This window comes from Gorilla gorilla, chromosome 12, assembly GCF_029281585.2.
Source record: "Gorilla gorilla gorilla isolate KB3781 chromosome 12, NHGRI_mGorGor1-v2.1_pri, whole genome shotgun sequence".
Taxonomy (NCBI): domain Eukaryota; kingdom Metazoa; phylum Chordata; class Mammalia; order Primates; family Hominidae; genus Gorilla; species Gorilla gorilla.
In genome coordinates this window covers 116,344,440-116,363,203 of record NC_073236.2, presented here as the reverse complement: position 1 = coordinate 116,363,203, position 18,764 = coordinate 116,344,440, and the positions used below count along the sequence as shown (strand labels likewise).

Genomic DNA, 18,764 nt, shown 5'->3' with positions numbered 1-18,764 from the left:
GTCTGGTTAACAGAGGCCGGGGTACTCCGGGTCTCTGATGCCGCCCCGGATCAAATCATAGGGCTGTGATTATGAAAGGGAACTCAACTCCTGGAGGCTAACACCCTTTGCGACTTGAGTTGTGCATTTAGCTAGGATCTAAAGGCTGGGGATCCTGGACTCTTTATCACTTTCTAGTACTCGAACCTCAAGGGATAACTTATTCTCAGTGAGGTCCCTCGACCCTCAACTGGGAACCATCCATGCCCTGCAGCCTCACAGGCTACTGTAGGAGGAAGAGAGATTTATGTAAAGGGCTTTGTCCACTATAAAGTGAGTCCGCACACGTGGGTGGCCGCATCCTATCACTTGTTGGAGGAAAACACATCCTGAGGAGTTCACGGCTCTTTTTTCACGGTGGGGTGGGAGGGGATAAAGTCCCATCCATAATTAAAATATGCACATTTGTGTCGTTCAGGGCAGTGAGATGTGGCAGAACAAACAGTATCACTTTTAACTGTGACTGGGTTCAAATCCTGCCTACTTACTTTGGCCACGTGATCCTGGGCAAATTGTGTATTCCTTGTCTGCGAAGTGGGGCTAATTAATGATCCATGCTTTGTGGGCTAGCGTGACTCTGAAATGAGCTAATGTTTGAAGGCCTGTTATTGAACCCAGAGAAGGGGCTTCATGGATGCTGTCATTTGTCGCTGACTGCTCCAGTCCTAAATCACCCTTCTCTCCACCCTGTCACCACAGGTCCGGGCTCTGTTTCCCTGTGAGAAGCTGCCTCGGCCCACCGAGATGTCCCGGCACCATAGCCGCTTCGAAAGAGATTACCGGGTGGGCTGGGACCGCCGCGAGTGGAGCGTCAACGGGACGCATGGGACCACCAGCATCTGCAGTGTCACCTCGGGGGCCGGTGGCGGCACAGCCAGCAGCCTCAGCGCCCGGCCCGGCCTCCTGCCACTGCCCGTGGTGCCCTCCCGGCTGCCCACCCCTGCTACAGCTCCTGCTCCCTGCACCACCGGCAGCAGCGAGGCCATCACCAGCCTCGTGGCCAGCTCTGCGTCTGCGGTCACCACCAAGGTAAGATGTGGTGTCATCTCTGAGCAGGAGCCGGATAGAGGGGCCCTGCCTCCCTGCAGGCTCAGGCCAGCCCCACAGGCTCCTGTGGGGCAGCCTGTGCTCCACACCCCAAGTCCTCCAGAGTCTTGTCCTTCCAGGACCTGGGCCTGGCAACTGTTTGCGAGCGTTCATGAGGGTTTTATTATCCATAAAGTCTTTCTCTGTGACTAACTTGTAGGAAGACAAGCAGGTGCTGAGGCCACTCATTGTCCTATGCCATGTTGATTAGATGCTATTAATGAGTGAAGTAACAGTGGAACTCCAAGATGGCAATATGGGGTTCCTAAATAGATAAATTGAGACCATGCAAGCATCCCTGGGGGTGCCAGTAACTTGGGTGTGCAAGAAGATACTGACAAGCAGTAACAGTCATAAAGGGTGATAAACCCACCCTTTATTAACCACTGGGCCTCGTGTTCTCATATCCATTGTCTCTTCTGAGCCTTGCCACAGCACGGTGAGGTCAGTACTTTTATCATCCCTGCCTTACAGTTGAGGACACTGAGGCACAGCAAGGGCTCAGTAGGCCTTCTAAGGGCTGGTCCAAGGCTGTGGGACCTTTCTGCAGAGGACCCAGGACTTGTCCCCACAGCTGGCTTCAGGGACGTCAGCGCCAGGTCATTCCCGTTTCTTTTAGAAGAGGCGGCTCCAGCCTTGGGAATGGCAACAGAGGCCAACCTGTGTTGCTGAATGGAATGTGGAAAACAGTGTTGCCAAGGCTCTTGCTGGGCCTTGGGCTGAGCTCGTCCTCCATCGTGCTGGCTGCTCAGAGCCCCTCAGGCAGCCTGAGTCCTAGAGGGACGGGCCCCTGGCCATGGCTGTGGTAGGAAGGCCATCGGTCCCCATCCTGCTTCCTCACCGAGCAGGGGCTATGCAGGCTGCCTTTGCCTCTGCTGGCCATTCAGAGCTGCCTCCCAGGAGCCCCCTTGGGGCAGTGTGCGTGTACACGCGTGTATGTGCATGCATGCGTGTGTGTGTGCATGAGTGTATGTGTGTGCACATGTGTGTGTGTCTAGGCTTTTCTTTTCCTGCTTTCAGAAAAGTTGCCAGAGAAGTTAAAGGCGGGGAGCCCCAGCCCGGCCATTGTGGGGTGGCTGTGGTGCTGGAAAGCCGCGCTCCAGGTGTGCTGCGCCTTTGTCTCCTGGTTTTCAAAACTCCCTTTCAGCCCTGCTTCCCATTAGTAACTGTGAGTGTTGCCGGCCACAGAGCCTGGCAGAGGCCGAGACAATGGAGCTATTGGAGGCTGGCTCGGAGCGCACTGACATCTTGCTGCAGTGCCTTATTGATTTTATTTTCCTGTTATGAAAACACCACCCCACTGAGGCGGGGAGGGAAAGAATGTTGGACAGGGGAGAGGAGATGGAGGATTATTTGGGCACGCTGCCCCCAGGCCAGCCAAACACATTCCTCCCCTGGGCGCCAGCCCGAGCGCTGGTCTGACTCAGTGACCTCTGCCCAGTAGGGCCAGCCGCTGGCCCCGCTGGCCACATCTGGCAGGCGCTTTGCAGGGCCAGCTGTTGGCCATATGGAGAATGGCAGCCGCTGGAACCGACTGCTCGGGGCTCCAGGTGGGAGAGAGAGGCTGGGCCCGGAGGCCGTCTTGAAAGTGTCAGTCCTTTTAAGGATACATGCCTTTGTAGGGATGGTGTTGGGCTGCTCTCGGGGACGAAGTGGAGGGGCTCAGTGCTGGGGCTCCCCCACAGGGCTCTGCTGCCTGCAGAGCTCCCGCTTTGCTCCAAAGTGGCTTGATATTCACCATCCTTGACTGGCCTGATCCCAAACCACAGCCACATGAGAGGAAGGGAACCCAGTCTCAGACAGAAAACAACAGCTGGGGCAAGGACTGGGCAGGGTGGCCAGGAGGGGGAGAGGGGGCAAAAGTTCATTCCTGTGAGGACAGCCCGCTCCTTGGCATGTCACAACAGAGGAACTGAATTCTGCCTCCAGCCCGGCCTGTTTCCTGCAGGGGCTTGTTTGATTCCCCGGATTAAGCCCTGGTCCCTTGGTGCCCAGGAGCACTGGGTGGGGGGAAGGGAGGACAGCAGTGCTGGCTTCCCGAGCACCCCTGGCAGATTTGGGCCACAGTGCCTTCCCGCCGTTCTAGCCTGGCTCCTGCCCGCCCAGAGGCCTGTCCCCTAGCCTATGTGTCTGACCCCGTGCCAAGACCACATCAATTGATGGGCAGGCCTGGGCCCAGGTATTTGCGGTTTCCCCGGTCAACAATGTGGGTCTTTACTGAGCAGGCAAGGGCTGGCTGGCTCTTGCCCTCGGGGAGCTCACGGCTCCTTGTGTATAACAAATCTGTGGCCTGGACAGTGTGACCAGATGACCCAAGAATGTCTCTCCCCCTGAAGTTATTGGCAGGGGAGGCCTAGTGCAGTGGCTACAGCCAGACTTTGGAGACAGACTGCCTGGATTTGAATTCCCTTCTACCGCTTGCTATCTGAGTGACCCTGGACAGGTTACCTAACCTCTCTGGGCGTCACTTCTGTAAAATGGGAAGAGGTCGTTGTACTTGCGAGCAGAGTTGTTGTGAGGACTGTGTGGGTTAAAACCTGTGTGAAGTGTTCAGAACAAGACAGAACCTGGCATGTGGTAATTCAAGTCTCATATTGGTGCTGACTTCCTCCTATCACCGCTGTCACTGTCATCCAGGTGAGGCCTATGGGACAAGGCTCTACCCTCTTAGGGAAAGGTGTTCATGTCCTTTTTTTTTCTTCTTCAGTAGAGATGGGGTTTCACCATGTTGGCCAGGCTGGTCTTGAACTCCTGACCTCAAGTGATCCACCCACCTTGGCATCCCAAAGTGCTGGGATTACAGACGTGAATCACCGTGCCCAGGCCGAAAGGTGTTCCTTTCTAACCTCACCAAGAGGAAAAGGCAGGTCTTCAGATAAGACACAGCAGCCAGGCCCCAAGAAAGCAAGGAAAGGAAAGAGCATCTCAAACCTACCCCTTGGCTGGGACTCCAGATGCTCCGTAGGCAAGAGGGAGCTGGGGGGAAGAGGCCATCTAGCGGCTCCAGACCGAGACTGGTAACAGCCAGGTGACCAAGGGAAGGGAGTTTAAAGCTTTTTTCAGCTGTGGCGCCCTTTCCTCTAGGGAAAGCCCATTGTGGAAACAGCTGAAACTGCACTCCAGTGGATGGTGGGGTGGGCGGGCGAGGTTGGCCGGGTAGAAGCCAGGAGCAGAGCTGTGTCCGAGCTCACCAGAGTATGGGGACAGCTGCTGGAATGTATCCACCGGGCTTCCTGGGTGAAGGGTCTAGAGCCACATGTGGACCAGAGCCACCCTCGGAAACTCAGCAACTGTCCCTGAGGAAAGTGACTGGGGGACTAGTGTCAGTACTGTGAGGCCTTAGTGTCCCTTCTTGGCTAGGCAGGGCGCAGGGTGAACATCACGTGCCCTGGGGGCTGGGGCATCCCATGCCATCACCCTCCCCACCGAGCCCTGTGGGCCTGGTCACCTTCCCAGGCAGGGGCCGGCTTCTGCCAGGCTCTCTGGGTGAGGAGGCTGGCTGTGCTCCCAGCTGGCCGGTGAGGTGATGACAATTCTTTCTGTCACTGCTGCCTTCAGGCCTGAGTTGGTTTTTCTACTTCTTCATTTGTCTGTGCCTAAAGATTCCTCACGTGTCTTGAGGAAAGGCCAGTTGGACAAGCAGACTCCTGGGCTGCTGAAGTACAGGGAGGGTCTGGTGGGCTCCCCCAGCCCCGCAACACACACTCATGGCTCAGACCAATCAGCGGCCTCCCCAGGACACAAGTTCCAAGAGCCTAACAGGAGCAGAGTGACCACGTCCTCCAGCCCCTCGTTCTACAGGTCACAGTAGTGAGGCCCAAAGAAAATGTGGCCTGCCGAGGTCACCCAGTGAGTTAGAATCAGAACCAGCCTGGGCCAGCTCCTCTTCCCACTCCAGGCTGCCTGGTAGAGCATTCACCATGGTAACCATGATTGCAGCATTGTTATGGTAACTTTTCCATCCGCTCATCCACCCAGCTGATAGCAAGCAAGAGATTTCAGGCCAGAAAGTGGGCACATTTACCTCTGTGGTATAGGTGAGAAAATTTAAGCCAAAGGTTATGTCAACTCAGCATTTCACCACTGCTAAGAGCTTCAAGCTTTTGAGTCTGACAGCACTGGGATTGAATCCTAGCTCCGCCACTTAGAGGCTGAGTATGTCTCTGAACCTCAGTTTCTTTGTCTCTAAGAATTGGGCATAATCATAGAATCCTCCTCATGGGGATGATGTGAGAACTGGTTAAATTAATATGCATAGAAAAGCTTAAAACACTACCTGCCATTTGGTAAGCACTCGATAAAAGTTAATTTTAGAAAGTTAAACCATTGACTGGGTCTACCCAGTTATTCATACATTTGCGGGGAAACCTGTCCCCCCCGGTGGTTGGTGCTGGAGGCTGAAGAAAGGTGCATTGGCCTGTCCCCATCCCCTGTCTGATGCGGCATGAGGTCATGCTAAGGAACTGGGATGGCATCCCATCCCTGGCCCACCACTGTGTGTCTGGGCTGTAGATGGTCAGGACCGCAGGGGCAGGGTGCTCCTGAGAAGCAGAACTGCGACTCCACTGCCAGGCCTGTTTGTGGGCCTGAAGGGAAGCCCCAATGCCCCACAGTTGCTGCTGCATGAAATTTAAATTATTCTCAGCAAACCTGCTTGACAGATGAAACAAAAGGGACGGCTTCATAAAATGCAATTTTGTTCCTGAAAGAATGGACTTTGCAGAATCCTCACTGATGTCTGTGAAATGTACTGGGGGCTTTTTTTCCTGGTGGTCAGGAGCACTCGTGCTGAAACATTCCCATCATCCCTCAGAGCTAAGCCCTTGAAAATAAATCTAGCTGGGAAGCAGAGCGACTTTGCCTGTGTTGGAGGCCCGAGAAGAATCAAAAGGGGCCATGAAATCTGCGGGCTTCATCGTCAACACTCAAAACACCCGGGTTTTGACATTTATGAGCATTTAGGGCTATCGGGGTGGATATGTGTCATCATAGAGACAACGCTGGAGATGATATCTTCCCCATGCGCTCCAGCTTCTCTGGAGGAATGCTCCCCTTGAGGGAGATGATCTGGGATTTCTGTGGGGATCATGTGAGTGACCGCAGGGCCCATGTGGCAGCCCCTCCTGTTGTGTGCTTCTGGGGCCCATGAATGGAGAGAGGATGCTTTTGCACAGAACTCTCATTCCTCTTGTATTCACATTGAAAATCGAAGGCTGCCTTGCCGAATGGGCTCAGTTGGGAGAATCATTCAAGCCCCTTTCACCGTGAATTTCCAGACTGCAAGTGATTTTATCCAGAAGACTGTTGCTTTCTCCGTGAACAAGAACTGTGATTTGCCTTGTGATAAATTATCAGGGAACAATAACACATTGTGAGATAACACAACCTGTGCATGTTAGTACCGAGCTGATGGGTTTTGCCTGTACCTTAAGTCGCAATTACGGTTTGATTGTGTATTCATTGACTTACAACCCACCTGTCAGTCACAAAGTGTGTACAAAATTGAAAAATGTCATGATTTACAAAGCACCCATTTCAAAGCCTGCAGTTTGGGCTGAGTGGCCCGAACTTAAATTTCTAATTAAGGAGGCAAAAAGAGGGAAGAAGATGTATTTTGCCACACTTGTAAGAGACGAGCCTTAGTCTGGGCAAAAAAAAAAGTCCATACACGGATTCCAAAATAAAGATATCAGAAGACTTCATTGACTGGAGCCAGTTGTGTATGTAAGTTAGCTTTTGCTGCTTGATAATACCCCCAAAACCTGGGGTTTTAAAGCCATAATGGTTCTGTGGTTTGACTGGTCAGTACTGGTCTGGGCTGGCTCAGCTGATCTCTGCTAGGCTGTCTCATTTATCTGTGGTCTGCTGTAGGTTGGCTAGTGGCTGGATGATCAGGGTTAGTCTCACACACCTGTGGTTGGCCAACTGTTGGCCAAGGTGCCTCAGTCCTTTGTGGCCTGTCATCCTCCATCCAGCTAGCTCAGGCTTATTCACATGGTGGTCTCAGGGTACCAAGAGCAGCAAGAGAGCAAGGTCCATGCACAGATGCTTTTCTAACCTCTTCCTGAGGCATGTTTGCTAAAATCCCACTGGCCAAAGCAGGAGGCATGGCCAAGCCAGATTCAAGGAGTGGGCAAAGAGACCCCACCTCTTGATGGGAGATACTGCAACACCACATTGCAAAGGGACAGGCATCTAAGGTTGGAAAGAATTGTGATCATTTTTGCAATCTACCCATGGAGTGTTCCCAGCATGTTTGTTTACGCATAGTCATTCACCCTTCAGTTCTGGCCAAGGCTGGCATGCCTCAGGCAGAAAGGATTACTCTCTCATATGGCCTGGTATAGATGTGGGACACTCAGGACCCATGTACATCTGTCTACTCAGAGAACTGGCTAATGAGGTTTAAAAGAAGACACCCAGCAAGGATTGTGATGCTAGGGAACAGACTGTCCAGTTGGCTCTCAGGGGATCTCGCAGGTACACTGACCTTGGCTTCTAAGTTCAGAAGCTCCAATGCTTGATCCTGTCACCGCTCCAGGGTTAGTGGGACTGGAACACTGCTGTCCCCAGGACATGCAGAAGGACAGATGCTAACCTACTGATTTGGAATTTAAAAATCACCCCAAGGAGGCCACCTTCGTGGACTTTGACCAGAGGCTTTCTCCCTGTGAAAATCCACTTGGGAAAACAAATTGTGATGGGGAGACTTCCTAATGAGTCTGAAATTAGGAAAGGGAGCCTGTTACATGATGCAGTATTCAGTAACCACAGATTCGGACAGCCCAGTGCCTCTTTCTCCCTAATAGGATAAATCCTGTGCAGTTCCCCAAAAGCCCTCAGAAGGGCCTCTTCTTAAATTAAATTAGGTTTTCTGCAAAGAGCATCACTCAAGATGAACATAAATCTACTTCTTATTCAGTTCTAATGGTTTTCCCTGTTTTGTTTAATTACTCATGTTGCAATTAAACAATTTTTTTTTCCCATGAGAAAGGACAGTATTTTAGCTACATTATGGGTTAAATAGGCTTTGGAGAACTAGACTGGGAGTCTCATCACCATTTATAACATTTTTTTTTTATAGGGAAAGTATGTTCCAAAATCTAAACAGCCAAATTACAAATGAACTTTCAGAACCCAACCCATTTGTTAACTAGGAACCGTCTGTAATGCTAAAAATAACTTGAGGAAATAAACATAAAAAGGAGAGCTTAATGCATCTCAGGATCATTTATCTACCATCAGCCCCTACACAGTTAGCTTAATTTCATTGAGGGAATGTCCTCAATGAAACCAGACTGACCCTATCCCTGTTCTTCTTACTTTCATGGTGCGGCAAGCCAGACTGGCCTAAGCCTTCAAAAAGCACAATGCCATGGGGAAGAGGCATCGTGGAAGTCTCTGCAGAGAGGAGCTGATGTAACTTAATGGGTTACCAGTCAGTTTCAACACTCCCTTTGCTGCCCTAAAAGGAAGGTTTAGGAGAATTCCGTGTACTGCTCCGGCTACAGTCTCAACTAGTCGTGGCATATTAATTTGCATTGTGAATCTGCCTCTCTAGAACCCGTAGGCAAGAAACCTCATTTTCCTCTCGTAAATAAAGAGCCCTGAGAACTGAGCAGAGCGAGTGGGCCAGGCATCTGTATGCACTCAGAGACTGCTGTCACATGCCTTTCCTATTGATGGCAGCAAAAATCTGCATGCCTAGCTTCCCCTCCTCTGCTTCCTGGGAAAGGTGGGTGAATACTTTGTACCCTTCTGGCACTGTGAAAAGGAGTCCCGGGAGCTGGGGAATGGCGCGAGGTGCACGTCTCAATAGCAGAAGGCCAGTTGTCCACACTTCTGTCCCTTGACTTAAATTGTTGGTGGCTGTTCGCTGCAGTCCCTTAAGAAAACACTCTTCAGCCACCCGCGGGGTCACCCTTGCTAGACCTGCTCCCCAAGGCTCCAGTTAAGTTTGTGGTTCTCTGTCCCCTACTCCTGCCTTCCTTTGCCCTTAGAGGGCCACACAGTTTCCCCTTGGCCCCCCGACCCCAGGTTGCCAGCAGGTAGGGCTCTTGCCCAGCCCAGATGGAGCTGTGGATGGATAAAGGAAGTCACTCACATTCCAAGTTCTTAATTTTTTTCACACCTGAAGGGGTGGAGACTCAAAACCCACCTGGGCCCCCCTTGTCTAAGATAGTCGGCTAGGGTAGGGAATGGGGGGATCCTGTTGGGGTGTCCCAATTGCTCATGCTTTCAGATTTGATTGCTTTATTTTAAAAACATGGATTTGAATGACCGAGAGTCACCTGGGGCAGAAAGGACAAACCCATGAGTCCAGCTTCATGGATGGCCAGATCCCTCTGGAGCATCCCAAGCTGGTTCTCTTCCCACTGGCCGTGAGATCAGGGCCGCCCAGTGTGATGCTTCTCTCCTTTGTCCAGAGTGGATCTGCCCAGCTCTTCCAGCATTCGGGCCAGCCCTGCGCCATGGCTCTGGTGTCTCTGTGATTATCTTTGCAATTCTAGAACAGCGCCTGCCTTGAGGTTGCCCTCAGGAGGCTTCTCTGGCAGGACAAGGGGACTCAGCATAGGACAGCCTCTTTACAGATGAAAACACACCCAGTTGAGCGCCAGACTGATGGCAAACATGACCCACATTCTTTACCTACTACTTAAAGTATCCCTACTTCAGGTTAGAAGTGGCCCTCAGACTGGAGGATGGCGGGGGATGGAGGTAGGAATGGGGGCATGGGCTGAGCCTGCCTGGTGAGTTGATTGTGCCAGCTGCAGGCAGAGCTGGGGAATGAGCCAGGCCTGACAAAGTGACCTCGTGGTCTGTAGTGGGCATTGCTGCCCATTTGCCCAACGTTCATTTTCTCTCCTTCTCCCTTCCCAGCAGAACCCCCATTCTGTTCAGGTATCCACCACCTCGCATGCTCAGAGAAAAGTGAACCCCAGCCCCTGCCGAGAATATGATTCTGGCCAGGCATGGTGATTGTGCTCCCCTCCCAGTCATTAGTTTAGGAAAGGGTCATGTGAGGCAGTTCTGGAATAGAATATGAGGGTAATCCCGCCTGGGGCTTCTGGAAAAGGTTTCCTTGCTTTTAAGGAAGAGTTACAAGAAAAAAAGTCATCCTTCTCCCTCCAGACATTGTCATGACTGGATATGGTGCCTTGAACTGCTATAACCTTCCTACTACAAGCCTGAGGATGAAGCCAGCACATGAGCAGTGGAGAAAACAAGAGAGTTCCAGATATACTGAACCAGAGCCCTGGTACTGCTTTGCTCTAGGCTTCTTGTGTGAGCCAATACATTTTCTAGTTGTGTGAAAAAGAAATAAAAAACAACCGCCTCCATTGCACAGACGGCTCCCAAGCAACAGCCGTGGGTGCCTCCTCTCTCTCCTAGACCTCACCAGGCATGTCAGTTTGCTAAAAGCAGCTGCAGTGACCTTCGTGAGTACCTTGTCCTATTATTCATTCATCCCGGCACTTGCTGCTGCATACAGGGATCCTGCTATCTGTTGCTTCTCTGAATGTCAACACCAGGACACAGCTTAGTACCACCACACTCCTGTGTGTCAGCGGGTCTGTGTTTCTGTCTGAGGGAAATCCACTAACACACTGGTACGTGAGCCAGGAGGTCACTGGAGAGTGTCACCCCACCACCCACTTTAGCCACGCTGAAATTCCCAAACAGAAAGATCTGTCATGCCCTAGGGCCTTTGCACCTGCCACTCCGTCTTCCTAGCATTGTCATTTCCTTTCTTTCCTGCCCACAAAAACTCCTGTTCATCCTACAACTGAGAGCCTAAAGGTTACCACCCCCTGTGATGGGAAAACATTTTTTGCTATTGTTTCTCTTGTTCCTATAACAATTTTGTTTACGTTCAGATTATAATACATGAATATTATGTGAAACTTACCCATTTATTTATTTGTCTCCTTATGAGGCAGCGAACTCTGTAAAAATCAGCTGCCCGTGATGCCCAGTCTATAGAGGCTCTCAATATGCGTTTGAGGACAGAATGAATGGATTTATATATATGAATATTTATTAATTTATTTAGCCACTATTGTTGGGTTAGGGAAGATGAATCCTTTGACATCATCTCAACTTACCTACTACCTGAGAGAAGATAGTGGAGCAGCCTCCAAAAACAGTGATTTCTTTTTTTTTTTTTTTTTTTTTTTTGAGACGGAGTCTCGCTTTGTCACCCAGGCTGGAGTGCAGTGGCGCGATCTCAGCTCACTGCAAGCTCCACTTCCCGGGTTCACACCATTCTTCTGCCTCAGCCTCCTGAGTAGCTGGGACTACAGGCACCCGCCTCCGCGCCTGGCTAATTTTTTTGTATTTTTAGTAGAGACGGGGTTTCACCGTGGTCTCGATCTCCTGACCTCGTGATCCGCCTGCCTCGGCCTCCCAAAGTGCTGGGATTACAGGCGTGAGCCACCACGCCCGGCCCAAAAACAGCAATTTCTGTGGGTGCCACGATGAGGATGATGAAGACGTAACCCCGTGGTGAGCTAGCATGAAGCCCTCACGGGTTCGTAGTTGGGGCCTGAGCCCGGATGATGAAGCTGTGTCCGGGGCGCAGATTTTACATCATCGGAGCTTTTGCTGCAGTTACTGTGCCCTTCCCATCTCTCCTGGAGCATTTGCAGTCACAGTATCACAGCCTTTTCCTTCAAATATTTGCATCTTCTCAAGATTTTACTCTGACTTGCCTGTAATTCTCTGCAGCTTTTTGCATTTATTTATTTTATTTAAGGCACTCATCTAGTAATTACTTTGTTGCAGGCACTGTTCTAAGTACTTTACCAATGTGAACTTTTTAAATCCTCGTTATAACTCTCTGAGTGATTATTATTAGCACCACTTCAGAGATGAGAAAGACTAAGGAACTTGCCCCAGATCACTCAGCAGAGTGGGATTCATCACCTAGAGCTCTGGGTAGGCCCAGCCCAGGACAACCCTGGTGAAATTGGTTGGATGAGCAGCTGGCTGCGTACAGGTTCGAGGCACATCCTTCCCTAGTGCTGGCGACACGACCGGAAGGTGCAGCCACAGACTCCCCACAGAACAGTTTTGCTCATCAGGGTTTGAAACAACCAACAAATGTCAGGATCAAAAGGTACAAGGATCGCATGGTCCAGCCCCAGACCTCATAAACAGCCAGCTGCAGTCCTCTTCATTTTTTGTCTGATCAGGTGACCTTTTTTCCTTAACAGCCAGATGGGGTAGTGCAGATAGCACTCCGGTGCAGGATGCTTGGGGACTGTTGGGCCTTACAGCCCCGGCCTCTCTTTCTTTCTGAGGGTTTCTTGTTTTGCACCCAAGACATAGTGCATGGCCAGTGTTTGCACTCCAGCCCCCGCTTTCAGAGGTGTTGGCCCAGTTCCTTCACAGAAGGGCAGTCACAGCCATCAGGACCATCTGCAGGTGTTGCTGGGCAGGCCTTGAATATATCCAAGCTCAGGGAAGCAGCTCCCTCTTGCTGGTCCCTCGGTCGTTCTTGGTGGATTTGAACCTGGGCTGGGAAGTGGAGGTGCAGCAGAATCATTGGCAGGATGTTTGTGTATGTTGGGGGCAGAGCAGCCACGATTTGCCACTGTCTTCCCTGTGAGCTCAGCGCCACTTTGGAGGAGGAGAGGGAAGAAGGAAAAGGTCACTGTGGTTATGGTTTTCATCTCAAGCCCTGTTCCTATGAGATCTTTCTTGGGATGGGAAAGGAGAGACCCTATTTGAGGGGGCTGCTAGGAGTGATGAAAAGCACCCTAGGCTGGGGTCAGGAGGTGGCGGTCAGGACCCATGTTGGTACTTGACCGGCTGAGTGACTTTAAGGTGGAGCGTTGAAGCTCTCTGAGACTGTTTCCTTATCTACAAGCTGTGCACAAGAATGTCCACCTCACCGGGCTGTTGTGGGGTCTAAATGAAACAGCTGGGTGAACGCGCTTTATTAAAATAAATGCCCTGGTTTGTGGAGACAAAAGGTAGATTAGAGGTTACCAGTGTCTGGCGTGGGGGGAGGGGACAGGGAGTTTTTGCTTAATGGGTAGAGTTTCTGTTTGGGATGATGCAAAAGCTTTGGAAATAGTGGTGACAGTCACATGGCACTTTGACTGCAGTGAATGCCACTAAACTTTACGCTTGAAAATGGGGAAAATGGCAAATTTTATGTTAGCATATTTTAGCACAGTGAAAAAAAAGAAAACTCAAACCTGAAGAATAATGAATGAATGAATACCCACCATGGGAAGAGAGAAGCAATGTCTGAGCATAAATTCAGGGACAGCTGACGCACCACGCCATTTCCTTGATGAAGAGAAATGGGGGTGTCAGTCACAGGGAGCAGAACAGAAGCCCATCAGATGATGGGTCTTCATGCAGACCAGTGTGTGCTGGGCCGGTTACAAGGAAGGACTCCTGAGGAATGGGCGGGAGGGTGGCCCAGCCCCCAGGGAAGGTTCCTGGGAAAATGTGGGGTCAGCACGGCTGAGGACCCCCATCAGGACTCACCAGGTAACCTGATCTGGGTAGACAGGCTCTCCACTCTCCCATTTGCTCCTCCCCCAACAGCAGCAGCTCTGCAGTCTCAGAGCTGCCCGGCCGGCTGCAAGGTTACTGCCAAGCACAGTGGGCAGGTCAGGCCCTTAAGAAAGAGGGTTGTGGTGGACACCAGGGCCGTGGAGGAGCGTTTTTGTGGTCCATTTCTCTAGCACCCCAGAGAGCGGAGCCAAAGGTGAGGCCTCAGCTATCCATATGCAGAGGCAGGTTATATGTCTCACCAGCATCAAGCCCACCAGAGCGCAGCTCTGGGCTAGAAATATGCGCCTGGCACAAGTGTACACTTTAACCCTGTGCATTCAGCAACCATTCTAAGAAGCAAGTCTGGACTGCCAGTCAGCCAGGACCTGGGATGTGTCCTTGGGGTTGCTGCCAGCATCATCATTGTCATTGTCACCATCACTGACATTTATTGAGTGCCCACTGGGAACTAGCCACGGCTCCAAGTATTTTTGCCTGTGAACCCTCTCCAGTCTCACAATTGCATGAGGTTGGGGCCGTAACTATCCTCATTAAATAACCTTGGGAGGTGGTATCATGCCCAGGGTCACAGAGCCCCAGAACTGGGTTCACGACCTTTTTATGATGCTGCTGGTAATGTGGAGACACAGGCCTGCATCAGGGCAGAAACAGCCCCTGCTTTGAAGGTGAGTTTGATCCTGAGAAGAAAGTGATAGAGGAGGAGAGAGAGAGGGGAAAAGATGCAGGCCCCAGCAGCTCACCCACCGGAGCTCCAGAACCTGCCCACTCCACCCAGCTCAGGAACCTTCACCCAGCCAGGAGCACAGAGCCTGGCAGATAGACTCCCTGGTGGACGCCAGAGCAATGGGGAGCATGTTTGTGGTCAATTCCTCTAGCACCCCCAAGAGCTGGGCTGAAAGTGAGGCCTCAGCTATACTGCGTCACCATCGCCTCTTCCATTAGAAATATGCTGAGGGGGCCGCGCCCAGTGGCTCACGCCTGGAGTCCCAACACCTTGGGAGGCCGAGGCGGGTGGATCACCTGAGGTCAGGAGTTTGAGACCAGCCTGACCAACATAGTGAAACGCCATCTCTAGTAAAAATGTGAAAATTAGCTGGGCGTGGTGGTGGGCACCTGTAATCTCAGCTGCTTGGGAGGCTGAGGCAGGAGAATCACTTGAATCCAGGAGGCAGAGGTTGCAGTGAGCCAAGATAGCGCCATTGCACTCCAGCCTGGGCAACAGAGCAAGACTCTATCTCAAAAAGAACAAAAACAAAAACAAAAAAAACGAAATATGCTGAGCGTGTGAGTTTTATTCTTCCACAATATTAGGCTGAGGAGATGATATTGAGCAAAATATATTGTACCCATAACTCATATTAATGGGAATTCAATAGTGGCAACTTGTCATCTGCTGAGATTAGAAGGGAACGTTATGAATATTGTGTTATAATGATGTTAAAAAGGCATTCTGAATTAGGTTCCATGTACCACATCGGGTTCCTTGTAAATAATTGAGGAAGAAACTGGTGCTTGGAATTTGGAATTATCCATTTTTGAGATCCCAGCAGTTCCCTCACCGGGCTGATGGGGCCCCATTGATCTGACCACTCACCGGGCCACAGGGGAAGTCTGCACCTGGCACGGCCGATGGCTTTGTAAAATGAGCACCGAGCAGAAATTAGTAACCGCCGCATCCAGCAATGGACTGTGCATTTTTCCTCCAAAATCTTCCGAAGTCCAGATATTCTGTGTCCCTCGCCTCCAGTCGCTGGAACTCTGGTGGCATCTGAGTTGGCAGCAGCCTTCCCACCACCACTCACACCCACCTCTGGCCCCCTCAGTAGCAAAGACTTGAGCCTTGATAGACCCGCGGTCAGATAGTCAGTCAGGCACCAGCAGCTTTGTCCCTGGTGGAAGAGCCAGGGTGTCCGGCCACCACCCATCTTCAGGTGGGCTTTTCAGTCCTGCTGTCCTGTCCTGAAGGACTCCACCACCTGCTGGCTGTGCCTCCAGATCCTCAAGGCCCCAGGATGGAAGGCAGCCTGGAGCTTCACAGGTGCCCCCACTGTAGTGCGTCTTCTTTAGTTCAGACCTGGTGTCTCTACGTGGCCCCATGAAAGACCAGTAGGAGCCAGTGCAGTCGCTCACGCCTATAATCCCAGCACTTTGGGAGGCCGAGGTGGGCGGATCACCTGAGGTCAGGAGTTCGAGACCAGCCTGGCCAACATGATGAAACCCCCTTCTCTACTAAAAATACACAAAATAGCCGGACATGGTGGTATGAGTCTTTAATCTCAGCTGCTCGGGAGGCTGCGGCAGGAGAATCGCCTGAACCCAGGAGGCGGAGGTTGCAGTGAGCTGAGATTGCTCCATTGCACTCCAGCCTGGGCAACAGAGCAGGACTCTGTCTAAATAAAGGGGGGTGGGGCCATACGCGGTGGCTCACACCTGTAATCTCAACACTTTGGGAGGCTGAGGCGGGTGGGTCACCTGAGATCAGGACTTCAAGACCAGCCTGGCAAACATGGCGAAACCCCTGTCTCTACTTAAAATACAAAAATTAGCTGGGTGTGGTGTTGGGCACCTGTAATCCCAGCTACTCTGGAGGCTGAGGCAAGAGAATTGCTTGAACCTGGGAGGCAGAAGTTGCAGTGAGCCAAGATCATGCCACTGCACTCCGGCCTGGGCGACTAGAGCAAAACTTCATCTCAAAAAAAAAAAAAAAAAAAAAGAAAAGAAAGATCAGTAGGGCTTCCTGGCCAGAGTCAGGTCTGTCATTTAGTTATCAAAGCCCAGAACTTGGCTTGGAGCGGGGGGGTGGCTGCCTCCAAGGAAAATCTGAAAGGAGAGTAGGGCAGAAGCAGGCAGACGCTCATCCTGTCTCTGTTCAGAATGCCCTTGGGATCTGACCCTGTGCCATCGAGGGACTCCAGGAGCAGAAGAAAGCTTCCTGTGACCATGGCCGACCTCGTGGGCCATTCTGAAGCCACTGAGCATCAGTACATTATGCGATTCCTCCCTATCATTGGAGTGTTGTTTGTCCCTGGATTTCCAGTTTGACTTCTGTCCTATGGCATGCCTGAGGGTGCCAAGAGACAGGAAGAAGCTGTGGTGATTTGAGAGGCAGTCAGGGCCAAGAGGTTTCTTTGCATGCAGGTGAAACCGTCAGTCGCTTAGCCAACCACATTAATCCTAGCTGGGGTACCATTGCACACCAGCAACATAAGTACTTAACACACCTCTTGGCCTGCACAGCGATGGGATTAGGAGCCCAGACTCTAGATTCAAACTGTCCAAGATTGCATCCGGACTCTCCCACTTTCTAACTGTGTGACCTTAGCAAGTTGCTTACCCTCTCAGAACATTGGTTTCCTCTTCTATAAAATGAGAGAATAATACTATCCATTTCATTGGCTTGTGGGGAAAATTAAATGAATTAATAATACAAAGCACTTACATCCGTGTCTGGCATCCAGAGCAGACTCTGTAAGCATGTTCTGTTATTATTACCATGGTCTTCATTGTGTGACCTCCTCCTCCTGCCTGTCTCTTTCTCTCTAGAATGAAGGTCCTTGAGACAAAAGACCTGTCCTGTTAGGTTCTGCATTGCTGGCACCTCCCGCTTGCCTGTTATGTGCTCAGTAAATATGTGTCGAATTATCAAGTTGAATTGTGGGTAGAAGGTGTAGTCATGGAAATCCACTCGCTTTACTGAAAAATAGCTGTGCACTTTTGAAAATTATATTTCTTTTCCACGATCGTATATTCTCATTTCAGAGGAGCCCCATGGCTGCCTCTCATCCTTTGTGTGGCAGGCATCTCGGCAATAGTACTCAACAGTCTACAGATCAATTAGGCATGTATTGGCATGCATGTAGCACCTCGCTAATTAAAGGAATCCCAAAGTCAGGCATTTTGCAGAGCACTTGCTGTGCCTCCATGAAATGGGAAATCATCGCCTCTATCTGATGTTCTCAAGCCAAGAACCCATGCCCCCACCTCAGTCCTGGGCTCTGGCTGCTGTTCTGTTTGTTGGTGGTTGTGGTTATGTTTGTTTTTGTTGTCATTGTTCTTTTGTTTTTTAAGCCATTTGTGAAGGGCCAGGCCCTGTGCCAAGAGCTTTCCATGTTTTGTCTCCATTCTTAGAGCAACCCCATGTGGTAGGTCTACAGTTCTGCCCATTTACACACAAGGAAACTGAGTTTTGGAAAGCCTGAGAACTTGCTCAATGCGCTACCTCATACGTGGTATTATGGAAACGGGGCTTGAACTCAGACCTTTTTTACTTCGAAGGCTGTGACTCTAACTCCCAGTTCTTTTCCCCAGATGTCTGCCCTTAGGTATCTGCCCGAACCTCAGATATAAAATTCCCAGAACGGAGCTCCATATCCTCAGCCTCAAAGCTGTGCCTTCTTCTGCATGCCTGGCTCAGGGCTCAGGTTTCACGCCCACCCGCAGGTGCAGCCACATGACTCTTCCCTCCCTCGCCATCCTCATTACTACCCATCAGTGAGCTGAGGTCCACCTTAGTAGATTTCTGGAGTCCACCCTTTTCCCTCCAGTCCCACTTCCACTGCCATAGTCCAGGCCCATCATATCTCACTTGAGGGGACAGAAATTGCCTCTTCTAGCTTCCTGCCTCCAATCTGCCCACTCTGTCACATCCATCCTTTTTTTTCTAAATGTGCAGTTACTCCATACTTGCCCTGAAGGAAAAGTGGCTTAAGACCCTTGGTGATCCCACCTCTTCTGGCTTCACCAAGCCTCATCTGTCACCTCTGCACCCCCGCCCCCATTGGGTCTTACATTTCAGCCAAATATCAGCTGCATGCCCCAACCCTGGTGCGGGTGAGTTCAGCTGGAGCATGTGTGAGTGACCTCTGGTTCTGCGCCAGGAAGAACACAAATCAGAAAGAACCCTGGCCTTAAAGACAGGCAGCCTTGGGTTCATTCCACTGGTAAGCTGCTTAACCATTGTGTGGCCTCTTTTTCCTCATCTATAAAATGGAGATAACAACAATACTGCCTTAAAAGAAATTCCACGTAAAAAAATCTAGACCAGGCCGGGCGCGGTGGCTCACGCCTGTAATCCCAGCACTTTGGGAAGCTGAGGCGGGCCGATC

The 18,764-nt window shown here is 51.0% G+C and overlaps 1 protein-coding gene across 3 annotated transcripts in view; it reads left to right on the top strand.

The window, feature by feature from the left end:
- Positions 1–18,764, top strand: part of KLHL29 (kelch like family member 29) — a 322,364-nt gene that overhangs the window by 175,184 nt on the left and 128,416 nt on the right. For all 3 annotated transcript variants that reach the window (XM_031008275.3, XM_055377528.2, XM_055377529.2), the window contains one exon: positions 739–1,068. In XM_031008275.3, coding sequence (XP_030864135.1) covers positions 784–1,068 — 285 coding nt within the window. In that variant the 5' untranslated portion in view covers positions 739–783. The remainder of the gene's footprint in view (positions 1–738; positions 1,069–18,764) is intronic.